A 26,383-nucleotide genomic window follows, 5' to 3' on the forward strand; every position below is an offset into this window, starting at 1 on the left:
CACAACTAAGAATTGAAGCTAATGGGGAAATAACCTACCAGAAGGCTAAGCATTCTCACCAAATATGAATCGGCGCGTGCCCCAGCGCAGAACTGTAGCGCCAGAATCTATCAGAAACGCCAGATAACATTTTTGATACATTTTGGAGAAACCTGTATCAACATGAGAGCACTTTATACTCCGTTTCGATGAATAAATAATAGAGATGAGCGCCGGAAATTTTTCGGGTTTTGTGTTTTGGTTTTGGGTTCGGTTCCGCGGCCGTGTTTGGGGTTCGACCGCGTTTTGGCAAAACCTCACCGAATTTTTTTTGTCGGATTCGGGTGTGTTTTGGATTCGGGTGTTTTTTTCAAAAAACCCTAAAAAACAGCTTAAATCATAGAATTTGGGGGTCATTTTGATCCCAAAGTATTATTAACCTCAAAAACCATAATTTACACTCATTTTCAGTCTATTCTGAATACCTCACACCTCACAATATTATTTTTAGTCCTAAAATTTGCACCGAGGTCGCTGTGTGAGTAAGATAAACGACCCTAGTGGCCGACACAAACACCGGGCCCATCTAGGAGTGGCACTGCAGTGTCACGCAGGATGTCCCTTCCAAAAAACCCTCCCCAAACAGCACATGACGCAAAGAAAAAAAGAGGCGCAATGAGGTAGCTGTGTGAGTAAGATAAGCGACCCTAGTGGCCGACACAAACACCGGGCCCATCTAGGAGTGGCACTGCAGTGTCACGCAGGATGTCCCTTCCAAAAAACCCTCCCCAAACAGCACATGACGCAAAGAAAAATAAAAGAAAAAAGAGGTGCAAGATGGAATTGTCCTTGGGCCCTCCCACCCACCCTTATGTTGTATAAACAGGACATGCACACTTTAACCAACCCATCATTTCAGTGACAGGGTCTGCCACACGACTGTGACTGATATGACGGGTTGGTTTGGACCCCCCCCCAAAAAAGAAGCAATTAATCTCTCCTTGCACAAACTGGCTCTACAGAGGCAAGATGTCCACCTCATCATCATCCTCCGATATATCACCGTGTACATCCCCCTCCTCACAGATTATCAATTCGTCCCCACTGGAATCCACCATCTCAGCTCCCTGTGTACTTTGTGGAGGCAATTGCTGCTGGTCAATGTCTCCGCGGAGGAATTGATTATAATTCATTTTAATGAACATCATCTTCTCCACATTTTCTGGATGTAACCTCGTACGCCGATTGCTGACAAGGTGAGCGGCGGCACTAAACACTCTTTCGGAGTACACACTTGTGGGAGGGCAACTTAGGTAGAATAAAGCCAGTTTGTGCAAGGGCCTCCAAATTGCCTCTTTTTCCTGCCAGTATAAGTACGGACTGTGTGACGTGCCTACTTGGATGCGGTCACTCATATAATCCTCCACCATTCTTTCAATGGTGAGAGAATCATATGCAGTGACAGTAGACGACAAGTCCGTAATCGTTGTCAGGTCCTTCAGTCCGGACCAGATGTCAGCATCAGCAGTCGCTCCAGACTGCCCTGCATCACCGCCAGCGGGTGGGCTCGGAATTCTGAGCCTTTTCCTCGCACCCCCAGTTGCGGGAGAATGTGAAGGAGGAGATGTTGACAGGTCGCGTTCCGCTTGACTTGACAATTTTCTCACCAGCAGGTCTTTCAACCCCAGCAGACTTGTGTCTGCCGGAAAGAGAGATCCAAGGTAGGTTTTAAATCTAGGATCGAGCACGGTGGCCAAAATGTAGTGCTCTGATTTCAACAGATTGACCACCCGTGAATCCTTGTTAAGCGAATTAAGGGCTCCATCCACAAGTCCCACATGCCTAGCGGAATCGCTCCGTGTTAGCTCCTCCTTCAATGTCTCCAGCTTCTTCTGCAAAAGCCTGATGAGGGGAATGACCTGACTCAGGCTGGCAGTGTCTGAACTGACTTCACGTGTGGCAAGTTCAAAGGGCATCAGAACCTTGCACAACGTTGAAATCATTCTCCACTGCACTTGAGACAGGTGCATTCCACCTCCTATATCATGCTCAATTGTATAGGCTTGAATGGCCTTTTGCTGCTCCTCCAACCTCTGAAGCATATAGAGGGTTGAATTCCACCTCGTTACCACTTCTTGCTTCAGATGTTGGCAGGGCAGGTTCAGTAGTTTTTGGTGGTGCTCCAGTCTTCTGTACGTGGTGCCTGTACGCCGAAAGTGTCCCGCAATTCTTCTGGCCACCGACAGCATCTCTTGCACGCCCCTGTCGTTTTTTAAAAAATTCTGCACCACCAAATTCAAGGTATGTGCAAAACATGGGACGTGCTGGAATTTGCCCATATTTAATGCACACACAATATTGCTGGCGTTGTCCGATGCCACAAATCCACAGGAGAGTCCAATTGGGGTAAGCCATTCTGCGATGATCTTCCTCAGTTGCCGTAAGAGGTTTTTAGCTGTGTGCGTATTCTGGAAAGCGGTGATACAAAGCGTAGCCTGCCTAGGAAAGAGTTGGCGTTTGCGAGATGCTGCTACTGGTGCCGCCGCTGCTGTTCTTGCGGCGGGAGTCCATACATCTACCCAGTGGGCTGTCACAGTCACATAGTCCTGACCCTGCCCTGCTCCACTTGTCCACATGTCCGTGGTTAAGTGGACATTGGGTACAACTGCATTTTTTAGGACACTGGTGAGTCTTTTTCTGACGTCCGTGTACATTCTCGGTATCGCCTGCCTACAGAAGTGGAACCTAGATGGTATTTGGTAACGGGGGCACACTGCCTCAATAAATTGTCTAGTTCCCTGTGAACTAACGGCGGATACCGGACGCACGTCTAACACCAACATAGTTGTCAAGGCCTCAGTTATCCGCTTTGCAGCAGGATGACTGCTGTGATATTTCATCTTCCTCGCAAAGGACTGTTGGACAGTCAATTGCTTACTGGAAGTAGTACAAGTGGGCTTACGACTTCCCCTCTGGGATGACCATCGACTCCCAGCAGCAACAACAGCAGCGCCAGCAGCAGTAGGCGTTACACGCAAGGATGCATCGGAGGAATCCCAGGCAGGAGAGGACTCGTCAGAATTGCCAGTGACATGGCCTGCAGGACTATTGGCATTCCTGGGGAAGGAGGAAATTGACACTGAGGGAGTTGGTGGGGTGGTTTGCGTGAGCTTGGTTACAAGAGGAAGGGAATTACTGGTCAGTGGACTGCTTCCGCTGTCGCCCAAAGTTTTTGAACTTGTCACTTACTTATTATGAATGCGCTGCAGGTGACGTATAAGGGAGGATGTTCCGAGGTGGTTAACGTCCTTACCCCTACTTATTACAGCTTGGCAAAGGGAACACACGGCTTGACAAATGTTGTCCGCATTTCTGGTGAAATACTTCCACACCGAAGAGCTGATTTTTTTGGTATTTTCACCAGGCATGTCAACGGCCATATTCCTCCCACGGACAACAGGTGTCTCCCCGGGTGCCTGACTTAAACAAACCACCTCACCATCAGAATCCTCCTGGTCAATTTCCTCCCCAGCAACACCCATATCCTCCTCATCCTGGTGTACTTCAACACTGACATCTTCAATCTGACTATCAGGAACTGGACTGCGGGTGCTCCTTCCAGCACTTGCAGGGGGCGTGCAAATGGTGGAAGGCGCATGCTCTTCACGTCCAGTGTTGGGAAGGTCAGGCATCGCAACCGACACAATTGGACTCTCCTTGTGGATTTGGGATTTCGAAGAACGCACAGTTCTTTGCGGTGCTTTTGCCAGCTTGAGTCTTTTCAGTTTTCTAGCGAGAGGCTGAGTGCTTCCATCCTCATGTGAAGCTGAACCACTAGCCATGAACATAGGCCAGGGCCTCAGCCGTTCCTTGCCACTCCGTGTGGTAAATGGCATATTGGCAAGTTTACGCTTCTCCTCCGACAATTTTATTTTAGGTTTTGGAGTCCTTTTTTTACTGATATTTGGTGTTTTGGATTTGACATGCTCTGTACTATGACATTGGGCATCGGCCTTGGCAGACGACGTTGCTGGCATTTCATCATCTCGGCCATGACTAGTGGCAGCAGCTTCAGCACGAGGTGGAAGTGGATCTTGATCTTTCCCTAATTTTGGAACCTCAACATTTTTGTTCTCCATATTTTAATAGGCACAACTAAAAGGCACCTCAGGTAAACAATGGAGATGGATGGATACTAGTATACAATTATGGATGGACTGCCGAGTGCCGACACAGAGGTAGCTACAGCCGTGGACTATTGTACTGTACTGTGTCTGCTGCTAATATAGACTGGATGATAATGAGATGTAGTATGTATGTATAAAGAAGAAAGAAAAAAAAACCACGGGTAGGTGGTATACAATTATGGATGGACTGCCGAGTGCCGACACAGAGGTAGCTACAGCCGTGGACTACTGTACTGTGTCTGCTGCTAATATAGACTGGTTGATAAAGAGATGTAGTATGTATGTATAAAGAAGAAAGAAAAAAAAACCACGGGTAGGTGGTATACAATTATGGATGGACTGCCGAGTGCCGACACAGAGGTAGCTACAGCCGTGGACTACTGTACTGTGTCTGCTGCTAATATAGACTGGTTGATAAAGAGATGTAGTATGTATGTATAAAGAAGAAAGAAAAAAAAACCACGGGTAGGTGGTATACAATTATGGATGGACTGCCGAGTGCCGACACAGAGGTAGCTACAGCCGTGGACTACCGTACTGTGTCTGCTGCTAATATAGACTGGTTGATAATGAGATGTAGTATGTATAAAGAAGAAAGAAAAAAAAAACCACGGGTAGGTGGTATACAATTATGGACGGACTGCCGAGTGCCGACACAGAGGTAGCTACAGCCGTGGACTACCGTACTGTACTGTGTCTGCTGCTAATATAGACTGGATGATAATGAGATGTAGTATGTATAAAGAAGAAAGAAAAAAAAACCACGGGTAGGTGGTATACAATTATGGATGGACTGCCGAGTGCCGACACAGAGGTAGCTACAGCCGTGGACTACCGTACTGTGTCTGCTGCTAATATAGACTGGATGATAATGAGATGTAGTATGTATAAAGAAGAAAGAAAAAAAACCACGGGTAGGTGGTATACAATTATGGATGGACTGCCGAGTGCCGACACAGAGGTAGCTACAGCCGTGGACTACCGTACTGTGTCTGCTGCTAATATAGACTGGTTGATAATGAGATGTAGTATGTATAAAGAAGAAAGAAAAAAAAACCACGGGTAGGTGGTATACAATTATGGACGGACTGCCGAGTGCCGACACAGAGGTAGCTACAGCCGTGGACTACTGTACTGTGTCTGCTGCTAATATAGACTGGTTGATAAAGAGATGTAGTATGTATGTATAAAGAAGAAAGAAAAAAAACCCACGGGTAGGTGGTATACAATTATGGACGGACTGCCGAGTGCCGACACAGAGGTAGCTACAGCCGTGGACTACCGTACTGTACTGTGTCTGCTGCTAATATAGACTGGTTGATAAAGAGATGTAGTATGTATGTATAAAGAATAAAGAAAAAAAAAACACGGGTAGGTGGTATACAATTATGGATGGACTGCCGAGTGCCGACACAGAGGTAGCTACAGCCGTGGACTACTGTACTGTGTCTGCTGCTAATATAGACTGGTTGATAAAGAGATGTAGTATGTATGTATAAAGAAGAAAGAAAAAAAAACCACGGGTAGGTGGTATACAATTATGGACGGACTGCCGAGTGCCGACACAGAGGTAGCTACAGCCGTGGACTACCGTACTGTACTGTGTCTGCTGCTAATGTAGACTGGTTGATAAAGAGATGTAGTATGTATGTATAAAGAAGAAAGAAAAAAAAACCACGGGTAGGTGGTATACAATTATGGATGGACTGCCGAGTGCCGACACAGAGGTAGCTACAGCCGTGGACTACTGTACTGTGTCTGCTGCTAATATAGACTGGTTGATAAAGAGATGTAGTATGTATGTATGTATAAAGAAGAAAGAAAAAAAACCACGGGTAGGTGGTATACAATTATGGACGGACTGCCGAGTGCCGACACAGAGGTAGCTACAGCCGTGGACTACCGTACTGTACTGTGTCTGCTGCTAATATAGACTGGTTGATAAAGAGATGTAGTATGTATGTATAAAGAAGAAAGAAAAAAAAACCACGGGTAGGTGGTATACAATTATGGATGGACTGCCGAGTGCCGACACAGAGGTAGCTACAGCCGTGAACTACCGTACTGTGTCTGCTGCGACTGGATGATAAATAATGATATAAAAAATATATATATATCACTACTGCAGCCGTACAGGTATATATTATATAATGACGGACCTGCTGGACACTGTCTGTCAGCAGAATGAGTTTTTTATAGAATAAAAAAAAAAACACCACACAAGTCACACGACGAGTGTTTAACTTTTTCAGGCAATCACAATATAGTATACTACTAACTATACTGGTGGTCAGTGTGGTCAGGTCACTGGTCAGTCACACTGGCAGTGGCACTCCTGCAGCAAAAGTGTGCACTGTTTAATTTTAATAATATGTACTCCTGGCTCCTGCTATAACCTATAACTGGCACTGCTCCCCAGTCTCCCCCACAATTATAAGCTGTGTGAGCACAGTCAGATATATACATAGATGATGCAGCACACTGGGCTGAGCAGTGCACACAGATATGGTATGTGACTGAGTCACTGTGTATCGTTTTTTTCAGGCAGAGAACGGATTATATTAAATAAAACTGCACTGTCTGGTGGTCACTGTGGTCAGTCACTACTAAACTCTGCACTCTCTACAGTACTCCTAAGCTCCAGTAAATCAAGTGTCTCTGTCTCAAATCAATCTCACTCTCTCTCTTCTAATCTAAATGGAGAGGACGCCAGCCACGTCCTCTCCCTATCAATCTCAATGCACGTGTGAAAATGGCGGCGACGCGCGGCTCCTTATATAGAATCCGAGTCTCGCGAGAATCCGACAGCGTCATGATGACGTTCGGGCGCGCTCGGGTTAACCGAGCAAGGCAGGAAGATCCGAGTCGCTCGGACCCGTGAAAAAAAACATGAAGTTCGGGCGGGTTCGGATTCCGAGGATCCGAACCCGCTCATCTCTAATAAATAACTGGCAGAACTAGAAAAGCAGTTAGCAAAAATCTAATGGAAGTCCAGAGGGTGTATAGAATCACAGATAAACTTAGTGGGTACAGGATAGGCATGCTCAATCAACAGTTTATAACATAGAGAAAATGCGATGGCGAAATGAATCAGGCACAGATTGCAAAATGTTTCTTTAGTAGATAATGCCAAATCTTGGCATTCGACAATGCCAATTTAGCCTGTAAGGAGCAAAAGGAACACGCACCCTCAGTCCAGCAGCTAGCCAACACTGAGAACACCCTGCTGTGCCCAATCCTTACATAAAGCACTAGAGGTACCTGGTAGAAAGTTAGGTTGCCAGAAAGTGGGGTCAGAGGTAAGAAAATAGAGGTAATCCAGGGGAGCCCCCTCAATAAGTTCCACCTGGCTAGGGTAGGGCCGATGGTGGGTAGAGGTATAATGGACACCCTGGATTCCCACGGGAATATTGAGAGAGTAGAGGGGACAGAATGACCCTGCAGCTGAAACCACTGATGAGCACACCCAGACCGCGTCCAATCCAAAATTCGGACAAACATGACTACATCATAAAACAGGTTGAGTATCCCTTATCCAAAATGCTTGGGACCAGAGGTATTTTGGATATCGGATTTTTCCGTATTTTGGAATAATTGCATACCATAATGAGATATCATGGTGATGGGACCTAAATCTAAGCACAGAATGCATTTATGTTACATATACACCTTATACACACAGCCTGGAGGTCATTTTAGCCAATATTTTTTATAACTTTGTACATTAAACAAAGTGTGTGTACATTCACACAATTCATTTATGTTTCTTATACACCTTATACACACAGCCTGAAGGTCATTTAATACAATATTTTTAATAACTTTGTGTATTAAACAAAGTTTGTGTACATTGAGTCATCAAAAAACAAAGGTTTCACTATCTCACTCTCACTCAAAAAAGTCCGTATTTCGGAATATTCCGTATTTCGGAATATTTGGATATGGGATACTCAACCTGTATGTAGAAAAAGGTGGTAATTGAAGTCCCCCCATATGTTTGCTTCTGAACAGAATAGCATGCTTATACAAATCTGCAGTAGATAAAATAATACTCATTTTAATGATACTGACCCTACCCAGCCAAGAGAGAGTTTTTGCACCCCAATTCCATAGCTCAGTCATCAGCGTATAAGTGGGAGGGTTCTTTATTTAATACAACGCCAAGTTATTTAAGGCTGGAGATGTACCAAGAAAAAGCAAAAGACTGCTTCAACATATCGACAGAGTGTGAGGGCACCGTCAAGTTCACTGCAATGGATTTTGAGTAATTAACCATAGAGTTAGAAAGAGTGCCGGATTTCTGAAATTCAGTTATCAAATTAGGTACAGAGGCTACCGGGTTGGAGGGAATCGCTAGAAGATCATCTGCAAATAGCTCTAGTTTATAGTTCACCCCACCGAATATTAAGTCCCGATACACCTGGTTTAGGGGGTCATTCTGACCTGATCGCACGTTGCAGTTTACTCAGCGGTGCGATCGGGTCAGAACTGCGCATGCACCAGCGCCGCAGTGCGCCGGTGCATGCCAGACAGCCTAAGGCGGGATAGCCCTGTGCTGGGCACCCCCCCGCATGTCAGTATGAATGATCATAGCAGTGCTAAATTTAGCACAGCTACGATCATCTCAGAATGACCCCCTTAGAGTGTACGGCATGTGCAAGTGCTTTCATACAAATACAGGTTGAGTATCCCATATCCAAGTATTCCGAAATACGGAATATTCCGAAATACAGACTTTTTTGAGTGAGATAGTGAAACCTTTGTTTTTTAATGGCTCAATGTACACAAACTTTGTTTAATGTTATTAAGTTATTAAACATATTGTATTAAATGACCTTCAGGTTGTGTGTATGAGTTGTTCGCTCGGTAAAAATCTTCGCATCGCAGCGATTTTCCGCTTAATGCGCATGCGCAATGTTCGCACTGCGACTGCGCCAAGTAAATTTGCTATGCAGTTAGGAATTTTACTCACGGCTTTATCATCGTTCTGGCGATCGTAATGTGATTGACAGGAAATGGGTGTTACTGGGCGGAAACAGGCCGTTTTATGGGCGTGTGGGAAAAAACGCTACCGTTTCCGGAAAAAACGCAGGAGTGGCCGGAGAAACGGAGGAGTGTCTGGGCGAACACTGGGTGTGTTTGTGACGTCAAACCAGGAACGACAAGCACTGAACTGATCGCAGATGCTGAGTAAGTCTGGAGCTACTCAGAAACTGCTACGAGGTGTGTAATCGCAATATTGCGAATACATCGTTCGCAATTTTAAGATGCTAAGATTCACTCCCAGTAGGCGGCGTCTTAGCATGAGCAAATCTGCTAAAATCCGCTTGCGAGCGACCAACTCGGAATGACCTCCAAGGTGTATATGAAACATAAATGAATTGTGTGAATGTAGACACACTTTGTTTAATGCACAAAGTTATAAAAAATATTGGCTAAAATTACCTTCAGGCTGTGTGTATAAGGTGTATATGTAACATAAATGCATTCTGTGCTTAGATTTAGGTCCCATCACTATGATATCTCATTATGGTATGCAATTATTCCAAAATACGGAAAAATCCCATATCCAAAATACCTCTGGTCCCAAGCATTTTGGATAAGGGATACTCAACCTGTACAAAAATTAGGGGAGAGAGAAGGCAACCTTGTCAAGTACCTTTAGCTTTTCACCTTCTTTCTCCTTCAACATTGTGCCTAATTGAAGCAATTTTCCTGTACCCATACTGTGACACTGGACACCTCCGCCGTTTCATTAATTGCAAAATATTCCGTAATTGTTTCCTCCAGCTGAGATTTGCAGTGGGGGTCAGCATGGATTTGTTTATTAAGATGCCAAGCACATTGTTTAACATGGGGATAAGTGGTCCTTCTGCTTTGCAGTCAACTGATGGGGCACCCAGCATGCAGAAACCTTGCTCAGTTCAAGCTTTTCTTGGATTATGAGCGAATGGATCACAATGAGATGCCTGTCTCCTTCTCTAACTGGGAACTGGGCCACTCTCACCCTGGCATCCACCTCAACTATGGCCTGCATGGCAATAACATTGTCCTGTGTGATGGTGGAAACAGGTGTGCCGCAGTGTTCCTTGTCTTCCACGGGCCATTTCCAAAATTCTTCAAACCACTTAAACACAGTGTAAGAGGATGGTGGTGTACCTTGGGCGCCTCCCTTTCTGTGGTCTTATGAGAAGACCAAAACAATGGTCACCTTATAATATGGGTAGATGTAAAAGTGCAAATGTGGTTTAAAAACTGATAACTTAAAATGTTTCATAAAATTAACACATTTAATACACAATTACATACAAAAACAACTTATAAAAGCGTACCAATAAGGTAAGCTAGGAGCCGCAGGTGTTCAATAGGGCAGGGTGGTCCAAGCTTCACCCTGCTCTGGCTCCTAAGCTTAACAATGGGTCAATGTCCCCGGATGGATGATGAAATACAATATTCGTACAGTTTTGTTCAAACAAAGCAGAAACGTACCAGTGAGGTAGCTGAGGAGCCGCAGGTGTTGTAATAAGCAGGGTGGTCCAGACTTCACCCTGCTCTGGCTCCCAAGCTTACCACAGGTCGGTGTCAGATGGATGAACAATCGGTAAGCTTGGGAGCCAGAGCAGGGTGAAGTCTGGACCACCCTGCTTATTACAACACTGGAAAAAAAATACCCAAATAAAAACAGGACACAGACACAGTGACAGTAAAACTTTATTTCATACGTCGACACACACATACTTACCTATGTTCACACGCCGACATCGGTCCTCTTCTCCAAGTAGAATCCACGGATACCTGAAAAGAAAAGATCAATATACTCACCTCAGCCAGGGTCCAGAGATAAATCCACGTACTTGTTAAAAAAAACAAACCGGACACCCGTACCATGCCGGACTGAAAGGGGTCCCATGCTTACACATGGGACCCCTATCCCCGAATGCAGAGAGACCTCTCAGAGTGACAGCTGTCACAGAAAGGTCTCTAAAGCCAATCAGGAAGCGCAACTTCGTTGCGCTCACCTGATTGGCTGTGCGCTGTCTGAGCTGTCAGACGGCAAAGTTCTCACCATTGAAAGTAATGGAGAGGCTTTGCGATGCGCTGTCTGACAGCTCAGACAGCGCACAGCCAAACAGGTGAGCGCCACGGAAGTAGCGCTTCCTGATTGGCTGAAGGGACTTCAGTGACAGGAGTCACGTGGTGTCCCGGCATTCGGGGAAAGGGGTCTGATGTGAAAGCATGGGACCCCTTTCAGTCCGGCATGGCACGGGTGTTCGTTTTGTTTTTTTAACAAGTACGTGCATGTATCTCTGGACGTGGATGTACCTCTGGACGCTGGAAGGTGAGTATAATTTTTTTCACAGGTACCCTCGGATCACCGGAGACCGTGGCAGTCGGCGTGTCAACATAGGTAAGTATGTGTGTGTCGGCAGTGTGTAATAAAGTTTTACTGTCACTGTGTCTGTGTACTGTTTTTATTTTGGTATTTTTTTTCCAGTAGAACTACAGGTACCAGCGGGCCCGTTTTTCTCCTGCATGCTGGTACTTGTGGTTCTCCAAGTACCAGCTTGCGGGGGAGGCTTGCTGGGACTTGTAGTACTGCTGGAAAAAACAATATTCTTGTCATTTTTCTCAAGGCTATCAGCCTCCCATCCGCAGCCATTGGATGGGGGGGGACAGCCTCGGGCTTCACCCCTGGCCCTTGGGTGGCTGGGGGGGGGACCCCTTGATTGAAGGGGTCCCCACTCCCCCAGGGTACCCCGGCCAGGGGCGACTAGTTGGATATTTAATGCCACGGCCGCAGGGCACTGTATAAAAGTGACCCCCGGCTGTGGCATTATCTGTCCAGCTAGTGGAGCCCGATGCTGGTGTAAAAAATACGGGGGACCCCTACTCTTTTTGTCCCCCGTATTTTTTGCACCAGCACCAGGCGCAGAGCCCGGTGCTGGCTTTAAAAAGACGGGGGATCCCTGCCCAATTTTTCCCCGCATTTTTAGAACCAGGACCAGCTCGAAGAGCCCGAGGCTGGTTATGCTTTGAAGGGGGGACCCCACGCCATTTTTTTTACGGGTTTTTCCCGTTTACCCCCGTTTTTTTAAATCGCGGCAAAATCCGGCAAATCGGCCGTTTTTCGCCCGCGGGACTGTCGAATCCGTTTTTCATTGAATATGGTGAATTCCGGCAGCCACCTGCCGGAATTCACCTGTCGAATTGTGTTGAATTAAAAAACCGCGATAATTTGCCGCGATTCGCCGTGAATTGCATATACCCCTCAGCATGCAATACACATCTCCACAACTGGGTGGCTAATGCTCCACTAATCCAGTACTTTAGATCGAATAGCGGCGGATTGATCTACAAGCTCTGGCAAATGGTCAGTGACGACTGTAATGTTAATAGATGGTGACCAATGGTCAGAATGGAGAGAGTTAAAAAAATAAATAATTAATACAGACACAAACGAACATGTTAAAACACTTGTGTATGCAGACACAACTAACCATTGTCTATGCAGGCACAACTAATGTGTGAAAGGAACAATGTAGCTCATTGAATTTAAAGTATGTACAGTGCACTTAATACCGTGCTTTTGAAATATGAGCGTCCGAGTCCCCTAAGGCATAAACCAACAGCAATGGGAAGGAATCGCTCTTTGCAGTACTTTTACACATGAACTTGTGAATATTTCATGAATTGTCGTGGGCTAGCGATGAAGGCTCCCACCTCCCACGCTGATAGTCCTGGGTTCGATTCCCAAGGTGCCATCCTTTTTTTTTTTTTTTTTGGTGTTCCCCTGACATTCACTTTATTATTATTATTTTTTTCTTTGAAATACATTCAATGGAAGGGTGCACACAGGTTTCACATAAATCAGAGTAAATCTGCGGGAGCGACTCATTCCGCTATATACAATACACAGCGGTAATGAGCACCCGTTGACATACAGTACCAGTAAATATAAATTAGTGTATTCTGATGCAAACTCCTTGTTTTGCATCTGTATACTGTACACCAGGCATGTCCAAACTGCGGCCCTCCAGCTGTTGTGAAACTACATATCCCACCATGCCCTGACACAGTGTTGCTGTCAGAGAATGCTAAAGCTGTGTCAGGGCATGCTGGGATGTGTAGTTTCTCAACTGCTGGAGGGCCACAGTTTGGACTTGCCTGCTGTACACTATACAGTATTTATTAATTGATCATTCTACGGGACCTCATTGCCCCTGTGTATGTATTTTAGCTAGGGGATTGTGACGCTCCCTCAGCATTGGCCCATAGCCTGCAAAACCTATGCCATTGCTCGCTCCATAGCTGAGTACTGCCACGAGGTGGGGGTTCATGCGTCTCGGACATTTTGTCACTTTGCTATGTGATCGAGTCCGGTGCATCGTTATGTGCATAGACCTCGCTTACCCCTATCGCCGAGTACGGTGTACCGTAATGTGCATAGAGCTCACGTATCCCTATCGCCCCTGTGTATTTTAGCTAGGGGATTGTGATGCTCCCTCAGCATTGGCACATAGCCTGCAAAACCTATGCCGTCGCTCGCTCCATAGCCGAGTGCTGCCACGAGGCAGGGGTTCGCGGGCCTCGGACATTTTGTCACTGGGCTATGCGATCGAGTCCGGTGTATCGTTATGTGCATAGACCTCGCTTATCCCTCTCGCCCCTGTGTATTTTAGCTAGGGGATTGTGACGCTTCTTCAGCATCGGCCCATAGCCTGCAAAACCTGTGCTGTTACTTGCTCCATGGCCGAGTGCCTCCATGGGGCAAGGAGTCACAGATGGTAGCCATTTCAATTGAGTCTGCCCTGCTACAGAATTGTATGTGTACCTTACGGTGCATAGAACCTTAACAGTAGAAATGCTCCTGCAGCTTTGCCCTGCTTTATGTAAAACTTGTGTGCACACTTGTATTGAATGTGAAGGTATAGTACAGTACAATAGATATAAAAATAAAAATAATAATAAAGTGTCTGGAAGAAACTAACATGAATTCATACTTTAGGAATCGAACCTGGGGACTCTAAGCATGGGAAGCGGAACACTTCACCACTCGGACACTTCGCCGCCGACAGATGAATAAATCCATTAGTTTTGATTATGCCGTAATGGCTACGGGATTAGGACGCTAACATACAATATCCCTAACATCAATAGGCAACAATATGCATGTAACACGTTTGTTTGCGTCGGTGTACACCACTGGTTTTATGTTGATTTATCTGACTTGGACGCTCACATATTCCTAAAGTACTGTAAATGAACCATACTGTGGCTTTATCACGTTTGTTTGCATCTGCATAGGCTGTACCAGGGGTTAAAGTGGGGGGGGGGACGACGACGAGGTGGAACTGAGTTTCACCACCTGTAATGGTAGGGGGAACTAGTCCCACCATCTCCATTGCCCTGCACAGTAATTCCAACAGAAAAGCCCACCCCATCATCTGCGTCAATCGATGATACAGGCAGCACTAGTGTTGCTGATGAGCTGCAGCCACCTACTCCTTCCTCATGTCCTGGTGCCTCCATGGTCCTCCTCCATGAGTTCCACCACCTCACCAGGACCACTTTAAGCCCTGGGCTGTACTATTTGCGTCTGTACTGTATATACTGTTATATACTGTATGAAACAATGTAGCGTAATGAGACGCCTTAGTAAAGTAGTTCTTACTATGTATTTCAGTATTGTATTTTACGGGAGACCACACGCATGCGCAGTGGTGATTGTAAAAAGCGACATCTGGTGTATGATCGCAGGTATTACACTTAAAGGTAACGACAAACGCTCTGTGCGCCTCCCTGCGACTAGGCGCATCTCTCTGCGACTAGGCGCGCCTCCCTGCCCCCCTGGTATGCTGAATATGCCCGTTCGCGACTAACGCCTCAGCCAGCCAAGATAACGGAGGGCCCATCTGTACATACCTCCTTTTTTTTTTTTTTTAGGTCATTAAGCTATACAATGATGAAAACATGATCCAAATCCATTCTGTAGTTTTTGCATGATGCTGGAATGGACAGACACAAATTCCGAAATATTTTCCGTCTCTATAGTTCATAAGCAGTCCATAGAGGTAGAGTTCTGAAAAAATGGCTATGTACAGACACAACCCTTACAATTTGATTATATGTATAGATTGTAGGTTCAGTAGTAGTTTCAGAATACATTAGTCTATTATAAACAGAATGTATCAGTTTAAATTTGAAAGCACGTATGCCTCTGTTTTGACTTTTTATATTGTAAAAGTAATATACCGTATTTTTCGGACCATAAGACGCACTTTTTCTCCCCAAAAATGTGGGGGGGAAAGTAAATGCGTCTTATGGTCCGAATAGAGCAATAAAGACCTTATGGAGCGCTCTCAATGCGCTGGGTGGGAGCGCACTGGGTGGGAGAGGCAGCAGTTATCGGGTGCGGGTAGCGGCGGGTCCTGTCTGCTGCTGCTGCTTTGCCGTCATCTCAGAGCCCGGCATCTGAGAGCGCCGGCATCACGTGACTCCTCCGCTCCCTCCCCTCACCTCCTCCGATTCCTTCCTCAGAGTAGAGTGCTTTGGGCAGCGTAAACTGACAGGCTGTGACAGGCAATAAAGTGAGTCCCCCCGCTCTCCCCCCCTCACCTCTTCCTTTCTCAGAGCCTGTAAAGCTGATGTCTGTGTCTACAGTATAGATTGTAAGCTTGCAGCAGGGCCCTCTTACCTCCAAGTCTGTCTGTTGTTACCCAATTTGTTTTATCTCTGTTTACAATTGTAAAGCGCAAAGGAATTTGCTGCGCTATATAAGACAATGTAACAGAATCTATTTGGTTCAGAATCTTTTTTTTTTCCTGTTTTCCTCCTCTAAAAACTAGGTGCGTCTTATGGTCAGGTGCGTCTTATGGTCCGAAAAATACGGTAATTATGATGTAATTGTAATTAATAATTTGTTGATTCTACAACTTTATTCTAGATCGTAAGTCCGCCTGTCTTGAGGATGAAGAGTTGAATTTATTCATAGATGTAGACTGCATGCATACAGAGGCCATCATGTCTCCTATGCCGGAAGGATTAACTCAGCAACAGGTAATCATTTTCAGGGTGTCTATAGTTCTATAAAAATTATAGAAAGCAGCTCACTTATGGTCATTTTTTTTAATGCAGTAACTGTGTTTTTTATCTATATATATCTATATCTCTATATCTATATATCTCTATATATATATATATATATATATATATATATATGTGTGTGTATATATATATATATATATATATATATATATATCTGTGTAAAATATCCATTGAACAGTAGTCAGATTAGTGGTTTTAATAAACTATATACATTTTTGCATCATATAATTTAATGTTTGCATTTTTGTGAGGAGTCTGCCATCTAGTGGCCATTTGTTATACACCCCCCACAAGCAGGATCTCCTCTTTCTTGTTGCTAATTACATGTATTTTCTTTTGTCTTATTCATATATTACAGTAGCTTTAACCCTGTAAAGTCTGACATATCAAATAAAATACAGGCTATAATATATATGATACCGTTGGCATTATAACGTTAAAAATATGAAAGAAGTAACAGTACCTAAACAAGAAAGACCAGCATTATAATCTCAGGCCCACTGTTGTGATTAATCTGTGTGCTGAGATCATGTTAACGTGTTACAAACCTTTTTCTTTACTTTATTGCTGACTGATCAAAAATGTCATTAATTTTTGTAGAATGTCAATATACTTAGTCTGCATAACTGCTTATATTTGTTACTTATTAGCATTTACCGCTTTTGTTTTGTTACCTCCAACGTCACAGCTTTTTCATGTCTATAAAGCATTTATCATCCCTGTTAAATTCATGTCTTTTATCCCTGACTCGTTTTCTCTATATTTCCTTAACAAAGCCAGTGTGAGCCTGCTGAGATGCTATTATTCAAGCCTTTGCCGTGATAAAGGCAACTCAGCACGTCAAAACTGGTTAGAGTTCGAAGTATTGACACAAAGAAGGAATATTGTTTTTGTACTTCTTTTTACTTAGTAAAACATTATCAATAATACAAAGAATCAGTATAATATACAATCTGACCTGGGGTGTTAAAGCCTTTACATAGAACTATGTTCATCTGTGAACATGTATATATAAAATAGATCATATTTTTTATTTTTTACTGTATTTGTTGTTGTGCCTCATACTTTTCCAGCAAATGTGTTTTTACCAAAGAGGGATTTATCATGATGAAAATGTTCTCTAGGATAGATCCCTTTACAGTATGTCTGATTACATCTAAAGACCAGTGGTTTTTAAACATTCCATGGGATCGATCCTATTATCTGCTAAGGTTGCGATGAGCCGTTGCCGCGGCATTTAAATGCTGTAAACTGCATGTGATCTCGTACTCTTGCTGCCTCTTTCTGTCTGTACTCTGAGCCCTACGGGGCAGCGAGCATGTTTCTGATATTATTGCGGCTAATAGGATGGACCCCCATGTCTTCCAGGTGTACTCACAGAATCGCAATTAATATAATTAGCTCCACCTGTGGATCTTTTAAAGTGTGTCAGTGAGTAATGAATACACCTGTGCACCTACTAGGCGACCTGGAAAACGTTACCTGTTTGGGGTGCTCAGGACTGAGTTCGAGAACCACTGCTCTAGACTATAACTGAATATTTCTGAACCCTGTGCCAGCCTTTCCATGCTCTCCATGTTCCTCAGAGTCAGAGATTCCACTCCTTTTGTTACTCCCATTCCATAACTCCCCCTGGTCTGATGGCTGTGTAATCTATTGCTTTGTAATGCTGTCTCTATGCCTTTTGCAGTGAATGTGATCAAGCTTCATGAATGCAGAATGTATGTTAGTGGGAGGTGATAATGCCACAGCTCATTTCATGCTAGTAAATGCAGCATTCCAGCTGTCTTTTCCCTACACACATAGAAATCTGCATTATTATAATGTCCTTTTTGTATGTTTTCCCTTGGACTGTGATTGTTTTGTCTTGTGTGAAAGACTGATTACTGAGTGGTTCTGACTACACTGACATGGAGAATTTGTGACTACTGTATATTAGTGGGTTGTATAAAGCTAAGGAAGTGAACATGCTTATCCTGCAATCACAAATATTCTAACGATGATGGTGTAAGTAGCTGATGATAGAGTAGTGTTACTACAGTAAAAAGGAGGTAGAAACCCTCTGTGCTGCTACTTGTACTCCTTCAAGTAGACCGGTTGGTCTTAGATGGTTTATTTTTGCTGCACAGAGACGTAATTAGAGTTGAGCAGATGTCGCCCAGGGTAAACAAAGAGAATGGCGTTTCTTGAAAACTGTTCTTTAAAACTTCTGTCTGAAGGTTTATATTAATAATCAAACGCTGCATACACAAATTAGGAAATCACAATAGCAAGGCAACACATCAATGCACACTATTGCAGATAGAAATGTGAAGTGAGTGGCTGGGGTTCAGGGACACGTCTAGACCCCAGAAACTTTAGGGACTTTGACAGAGTGAAAATACATTTTAGATGCTTTTATGATAGTCCTGCAACCAGCTGTGACTCAAATTTTAAGTCCCTTAAAAATAAAAATTTGTTCTATGACATCAATGTCACTCTTAATTTTTGTTGTCTGCCAGCCCACTCAGTTATTGATCTTATGGGTTCTCCTCAAACAAGTTCTTTATTTTTTATTTTTTTGCAACCCCGATGTATCCCCTGTGCTTCAGAGTCTTATTATAGTTATATGGTGTTTTTCGTTGTTGGTCTGAAGAAATTGTGACTCCCTGGGTAGAAGTGTCTTGAGTCGGTGAGTACTATTCATACAGGAGATCACATGGACCGGAAGCTACCTCTTTGCATATAAGTATGTGATCCGCCGGTCAGTCTATTGATTGCTGAGGTATATGCACAAATGATCTTGTGCATACACACTTACCAATTCGCCACTCGATATGTCTGGCACCAGAATCATTTGAATATGCCCGCCCAGTTGTAGCATCATATTCAGTGGCTACTGCAGCTGATCTACTGGGCTCTTGGCCATTCATACAGCCAGATGTACCGATATATTGGCTGTGCTACAGGGCCGACCTGATATGTCTGCGAACAGCGTCATTTACAGCCATATCGGGTGTACACACCCACCAATCTGCTAACTATATATCGTTCGTCAATCAAACAAACTATGTATTGAAAAATGTGTACCTATCCTAAAGGACTGATTCTGAGTTGAGAGTAAAGCAAAAACAAGCAGGTCAATTTGAATTTGGAACAAATCATATTGCGATGCAAGGGCTGCACACACATTTATTTATTTTTGTATGCAGGGTAAATATGGACTGCTTTTCATGTAGCTCACAAATACTAGTGATCATTATTTTTACACTGCAACTTGGATCTGGGTTTAGACACTTCCCTCTCACATCTAAATCTCTCTGCACATGTTACATCTTCCTCACCAGCAGTGCAGCATGCTTTCATCAATATTCAAATTTACTTGCTGTTTTTTGCTTTGCTCCCAACTGGGAATTAGCTTTTTAATGCTGTAAGTCAAGGTACCCAGTACACTGTACCCAGTACACAGATGGTATGGGTTCTGTGTACACTAGTCCTCAGATAAAGAGGTCTGTATTGTATAATTGCCAAGTGTGGCATCTGTCAGGTATATTATACTGGTCTGGTATAATGTGTGTGGACCCCGATAGGCAATGTGTACGTAATAATAGTGGGAATGGTAATAAGGGGGTGAAATAATCTAAAAGTCATGTAGAAACTTAGGGGATAATTTAGTACTAGGTGACGTCTGCAGAGTGCCGTGTGAATGATCAGAGCACCGACACTTTACTGACACCAACATCATTAATTGTTCCTTGCATGCCATAGAGGTGTTCAGGAACATGAGCAATATTGGGCTGCCATAACTCATTGGGGATGTGTGCAGCCGAACATTGGCACATCACTGAGAATTGAATTCTCCCCTCAGCGTTATGCCTAAAATTCCTACTGAACAGAAAACATTACATGTCTAAGTTAACAATTTACATTTCTTGGTTAGTTATTTTTACACAACTGATTTTATCCAACAATACTGACAAAATCATACAACTGATAGTGCAGTTAGGTTATAAGGATGTAATGCAGTAACAGTAGAGTGATAACACTGGTTCTGGCTCTGCTCTCTGCACGCTTGTAGGCTTTGTACTCCCTTGCTCATCACAAGCATAATGGCACTCATTCTTATAAATAGGATCTTGGACGCAGTGCTGTAACTAGGCATTTTAGCGCTGTGTGCAAGAAACGATAGTGGCGCCCCCCCATGTAAGATAGGGGCAGTGCGCGCCGTAGGCGCGCAAAATTTTTATAGGGGCGTGGCTTCACGGGGAAGGGGCGTGGCCACAAAATAATAGCAATTCATACTACGGTGCACAGTAGTCTACATTATTCAAATTACGCTGCACAGTAGCGCCACTACACCAGGTAGAACCCCTTTTATACATTACAATAGACAGCGTCCCCCTTTTTACACATTACAGCAGACAGTCCCCCTTTTTACACATTGCGGCAGACAGTCCCCCTTTTTACACATTGCGGCAGCCAGGACCCCATTTTACACATTGCGGCAGCCAGGACCCCATTTTACACATTGCGGCAGCCGGGACCCCATTTTACACATTGCGGCAGCCGGGACCCCTTTTTACACATTGCGGCAGCCGGGACCCCATTTTACACATTGCGGCAGCCGGGACCCCATTTTACACATTGCGGCAGCCGGGACCCCATTTTACACATTGCGGCAGCCGGGACCCCATTTTACACATTGCGGCAGCCGGGACCCCGAGAGAGAGAAAGAGAGAGAGAGGAGATATACTTACCTTCTCCCCGCTGACACGCTCCTCGAGTCTCCTGGTACAGGCTGTGTGAGATGAGAAGGAGGAGGAGGGAGGGGGAGCAGTGAGCCGCAGCAGCGCTATGTTATTGGTAGTAAGCGCCGCTGCAGCATCCCCCTCTCCTCCTGTATTGGCTGTCCGGCGCTGCTGTGGATGCTGGGGAACCGCATCCCAGCATCCTTAGCAGCGCCGGGCAGCCAATACAGGAGGAGAGGGGGATGCTGCAGCGGCGCTTACTACCAATCAAATAGCGCTGCTGCGGCTCCCTGCTCCCCCTCCCTCCTCCTCCTTCTCTCTGCTGCCCGGCGCTGGTTTCTCCTCTCCCTCCAGCGCGGCGCACGGCGCAGACTTCGGCGGCATGTAATGAGTCAATTTGACTCATTACATGCCGCTGGCCGTGCGCCCTCAGGGCAACTGCGCTGTGTGCCAAGCCCCCTTGGCACACACGTAGTTACGGCCCTGCTTGGACGTTTCATCAAACAATTATTGGTCTTAAAACTATAAAGTGCTGCACTGATCGGTCCTTCAGTCATCAAAGAAGAAAACTAGGGGCAAGATAGCTGTACCACCCTAAATAGCTGTATGAAAATGTCTGTTTGCAGCAGGGATGTTATAAACAGCAGGCCTTATTCAAGATTAGACGGAAACGCAAGTTGCATATCTTTCAGCATAACTTCTTACTTTTTCTGTGTGAATGTCCAGCTTGCACTTGTGGCTCTCTATGACAAAGGGAATGAATTAGGGGCTGAGGGGGGAGGAAGACATGACCAAAGTGCAGTCATTTCATGTTATGGGCGTTGTGATGCAAATTGCTGCCAAAATTTGGGAACGCGTCTGTCTGGAGTAATTGGACTGGCTGGTGCTAAACCTTGGTGCAAGTTACAAGTTAATGATGAAAGTGACGCCGGCCTCATCTCGTTGCTCAAATGTATGCAAATCAAGTTAAAGTGCTGCAACTTTGTTTTAAAAGCAAGATTACAGTCTACCAAACACTAAAGTTTGAAAGGGGAAGGCTGCCCTCTGTCCATTAGTGCTGAACATATATTTTTGTCTTGGTTGATTAGCATATCACGTGCTCCAGTCACATTGGATACTTTGCTGTCTGCACTCTCAGGCCAATTACAGTAATGTGCATTCACTGTGCATTGCCAATTTGAACATCTTTTGTGCTCACAGATAAGCCACACCTCCTGTCATATTAACGGGGAGTTTGCTCCTGTAACTTGCATGGGAAGAGATCTGCATTTGCTAACTATACAGGGCTGGCCGTATTTTACGTCTTTTGTTTTCAGGCACATTTTGGGATTACATTAACGCTCATCTAGCGTAGGCCTAACATTTTATAGATGGCGTTCCCTTAAATTTACTTACTTTGTGTAAGCTGTATGCCCACTTTCAGTGATTATATGGCATAGATCTTTCACAGATGGGTACAATGACATCTTCCATCCGAATTTCATACTTCTTAAGCCCTCTTTTATTGATCTATCTGTAAAGCATATTTGTTAAGGCCAATATTCTGTGAGGAAAGTATATCTGTCTGCCAACAAACTTGCTGTTAGTATTACATGTGTAAGACTGTTTAACAATATGATATCAAGGACCAAATACAGCTTTTCAGTACCAAAGTCAATTGGACAACAGTGGATATCTGCTAATTGTGATACTGTCTTTATAGGTTGTAAGAAGATACATTCTTGGCTCAATAGTGGAAAGTGAAAAAAACTATGTGGACTCACTGAAACGAATTCTAGAGGTACTGTACTATCAGGATATACAATTACAATTTCTTGTATACGGTCATGTGTCAAGCCTGAATGTAGAGGCAAAAAGCAATGTAACTGCAGGTCTGTATTCCTCTTCATAACAGTTTGAGACCATAAACCAGCGACTGAGTATGTTTGCTGAGTGAAATAAATTATAGCTAAGAAAAATTATATTTTACTATAATTTATTCAGAATTATAAGGGAATTAAAAGTCATGAGATAATGGGAAATGAGAAGTCATAGGAAAGAATAATAATAATATCATCATCATCATCATCCTCATCAGTTATGTATAAGATGCCACAACAGGGATTCCGTAGTGCCATACATGTGTGCTGCTTGTCCTTGTATGTTTTCCATTTTTCCATTTGTAATATTTTATATAAATAAACTAGAATTCTATTACCACAAATTATTGCAATTCATTGTAGGACTGTCTGTTAGCACTGTGGAAAATTGTGTAGCTTTGCAAATCATTTTCAGTCATAAAGCTAGAATGATAATAAACGTAATTAAAACTTGGGTGAGGAAGATAGTTGACACACAAACCAATTAAAACCGCAAAACCCACACTTGTATAACTCTACGACACAGGCCATCCACGGCACAGCAAAAGTGGTGTTTCAGCAAGTTTACTGTCCATTATTGCCCACAGCAACCAATCAGATTCCATGTATTATCTTCGAGAAGGTGCTAGATAAATGAAAAGTAGAATCTGATTGGTTGCTACGGGCAACATCCCATCTTAAATAGAACTCCCATCTTAGTAAATGTACCCAATAGGTTCAGAACTCGCGAAAACTAACTGCAGAGTGGGAATCCCTTAATACAATAGATGCGCAGCAGGTCGGCACCAGGAGCATTGTCAGTCACCAAAGCTTATGGGGCCCAAAAGTCAGGCATCTATTAGGGGAAATTCCACATGCACTGATGCCTTAGGGGAATGATCGGCAAAATCCGACATGTTGTACAATTTGTAGTTACTGATTCCAACCCAAAAATGATCGGAATCTGCACCTCGTGGTATTTTTAAAAAGCTTCAGAAAACTTATCAGAGGTGCAGCTACTTGCTTAAAATGTATTCATGACCTGCATAAAAAAACATACACATTCAACAAATCTATCCACACGGCTGGTGTAATTAAATAATGAATAAGATTATATCCATCAGTGGATAAAAAAAAAAATATATATATATAAAAAAAAATCTCTCTCTCTCTATATATCTATATATATATATATATATATAGATATATATATATAGATATATATAGAGAGAGAGAGATAATCCTCCAGGCTATGGCACTCAGCGGATATATATATATACAGCATATATATTATTATACACACACAGGGTCGAACACATATGTGTTCTGTTCAGCTCACAATACAGAGGCAAGGTGATCGCAGGTTACAGACACGAGACACGTTTGTACTTTGTAGTACATCCCACATGGTTTCCTAGCATAAACCACACACCCCCTGGTCCTATTGTCTGGCCAGCTGGTCCAGCATCGGAAGCAATGTGTCCCTGCACTGAACACATATTTAAAGGCAGATGACAGGTATTGTTAATAAATGAACCTAGCTTCTGGCTGACAACTGATTGAGGCAGAACCTGGACTGGACCCTTAAGTTCTGGTGCTCTAAAGCTGAGAAATCCTGCTGTTCCACATTAACTTCATCTATATAAATTGACAAATTTTAAAAACCTATTAGTTCCGGCAAACAGAAGCAAGATGTTGGGAGCTTTAAGTAGCCAGAGAGTTAGTAATAGATCACAGAGGTTTTGGTTTGTCGTAGGGCTGGGTCTGAGGAGCGGTCAAATTTGGCTGCTACTGTAATATTTTTTTGACAAGAGAATAAAAACTCTGTCTCTGTGGTGACAACTGTTACTAAAAGTAAAGTTGCAACAAGCACCACATAAAAATATAATTTCTCTAACGTCCTAGTGGATGCTGGGGACTCCGTAAGGACCATGGGGAATAGACGGGCTCCGCAGGAGACAGGGCACTTTAAGAAAGAATTTGGATTCTGGTGTGTTCTGGCTCCTCCCTCTATGTCCCTCCTCCAGACCTCAGTTTGAATCTGTGCCTGGACGAGCTGGGTGCTACTTAGTGAGCTTGCTAAAAAGAAAGTATTTTGTTAGGTTTTTTATTTTCAGAGAGATCTGCTGGCAACAGGCTCTCTGCTACGTGGGACTGAGGGGAGAGAAGCAGCCCTACTCACTGAAGATAGGTCCTGCTTCTTAGGCTACTGGACACCATTAGCTCCAGAGGGATCGTACACAGGATCGCACCCTTGGTCGTCCGATCCCGGAGCCGCGCCGCCGTCCCCCTCGCAGAGCCAGAAGACAGAAGCCGGTGTCAGAAGCAAGAAGACGTCGAAATCGGTGGCAGAAGACTCCAGTCTTCACATGAGGTAGCGCAGAGCACTGCAGCTGTGCGCCATTGCTCCCACACTAAACCCACATACTCCGGTCACTGTAGGGTGCAGGGCGCAGGGGGGGGCGCCCTTGGCAGCAATTAGGAACCTCTTGGCAAAAAGTAGCATATATACAGTTGGGCACTGTATATATGCATGAGCCCCCGCCATTATTTTACACACAAACGTGGGACAGAAGCCCGCCACTGAGGGGGCGGGGCTTCATTTTCAGCACTCACCAGCGCCATTTTCTCTCCACAGCTCCGCTGAGAGGAAGCTCCCCAGGCTCTCCCCTGCAGAATCACGGTAGAAGAGGGTAAAAAGAGAGGGGGGGCACATAAATTTGGCGCAAAAACAATATATACAGCAGCTACTGGGTTTAACACTAAGTTACTGTGTGACTCCTGGGACATATAGCGCTGGGGTGTGTGCTGGCATACTCTCTCTCTGTCTCTCCAAAATGCCTTGTGGGGGAACTGTCTTCAAAAAGAGCATCCCCTGTGTGTGTGGTGTGTCGGTACGCTTGTGTCGGCATGTTTGACTAGGAAGGCTATGTGGAAGCAGAGCGGGAGCAAATGAATGTGGGGTCGCCGCCGACGGCGCAGACACCCGATTGGATGGATATGTGGAAGGTTTTAAATGATAATGTCACTTCCTTGCATAAAAGGTTGGATAAAGCTGAAGCCTTGGGACAGCCGGGGTCTCAGCCCATGCCTGATCCTATGTCGCAGAGGCCGTCAGGGTCTCAGAAGTGCCCACTATCCCAAATTGTTGACACAGATGTCGACACGGATTCTGACTCCAGTGTCGATGGCGATGATGCAAAATTACAGCCTAAAATGGCTAAAGCCATCCGTTACATGATTATAGCAATGAAGGATGTGTTGCACATCACAGAGGAAACCCCAGTCCCTGACAAGAGGGTTTATATGTATGGGGAAAAAAGGCAAGAGGTGACCTTTCCCCCTTCACATGAGTTAAATGAGTTATGTGAAAAGGCTTGGGAATCTCCAGATAGAAAACTGCAGATTTCCAAACAGATGCTTATGGCGTATCCTTTCCCGCCAACGGACAGGTTACGCTGGGAATCCTCCCCTAGGGTAGACAAAGCTTTAACACGCTTATCCAAGCGGGTAGCCCTACCGTCACAGGATACGGCCACCCTAAAAG

The 26,383-nt window shown here is 44.4% G+C and overlaps 1 protein-coding gene across 5 annotated transcripts in view; it reads left to right on the top strand.

Moving 5' to 3' along the window:
- The window catches only part of ARHGEF10 (Rho guanine nucleotide exchange factor 10), a 318,961-nt gene that overhangs the window by 149,780 nt on the left and 142,798 nt on the right, over positions 1-26,383 (top strand). For all 5 annotated transcript variants that reach the window (XM_063916670.1, XM_063916669.1, XM_063916673.1 and 2 more), the window contains 2 exons: positions 16,111-16,223; positions 22,701-22,778. In XM_063916670.1, coding sequence (XP_063772740.1) covers positions 16,111-16,223; positions 22,701-22,778 — 191 coding nt within the window. The remainder of the gene's footprint in view (positions 1-16,110; positions 16,224-22,700; positions 22,779-26,383) is intronic.

This window comes from Pseudophryne corroboree, chromosome 4, assembly GCF_028390025.1.
Source record: "Pseudophryne corroboree isolate aPseCor3 chromosome 4, aPseCor3.hap2, whole genome shotgun sequence".
NCBI lineage: Eukaryota > Metazoa > Chordata > Amphibia > Anura > Myobatrachidae > Pseudophryne > Pseudophryne corroboree.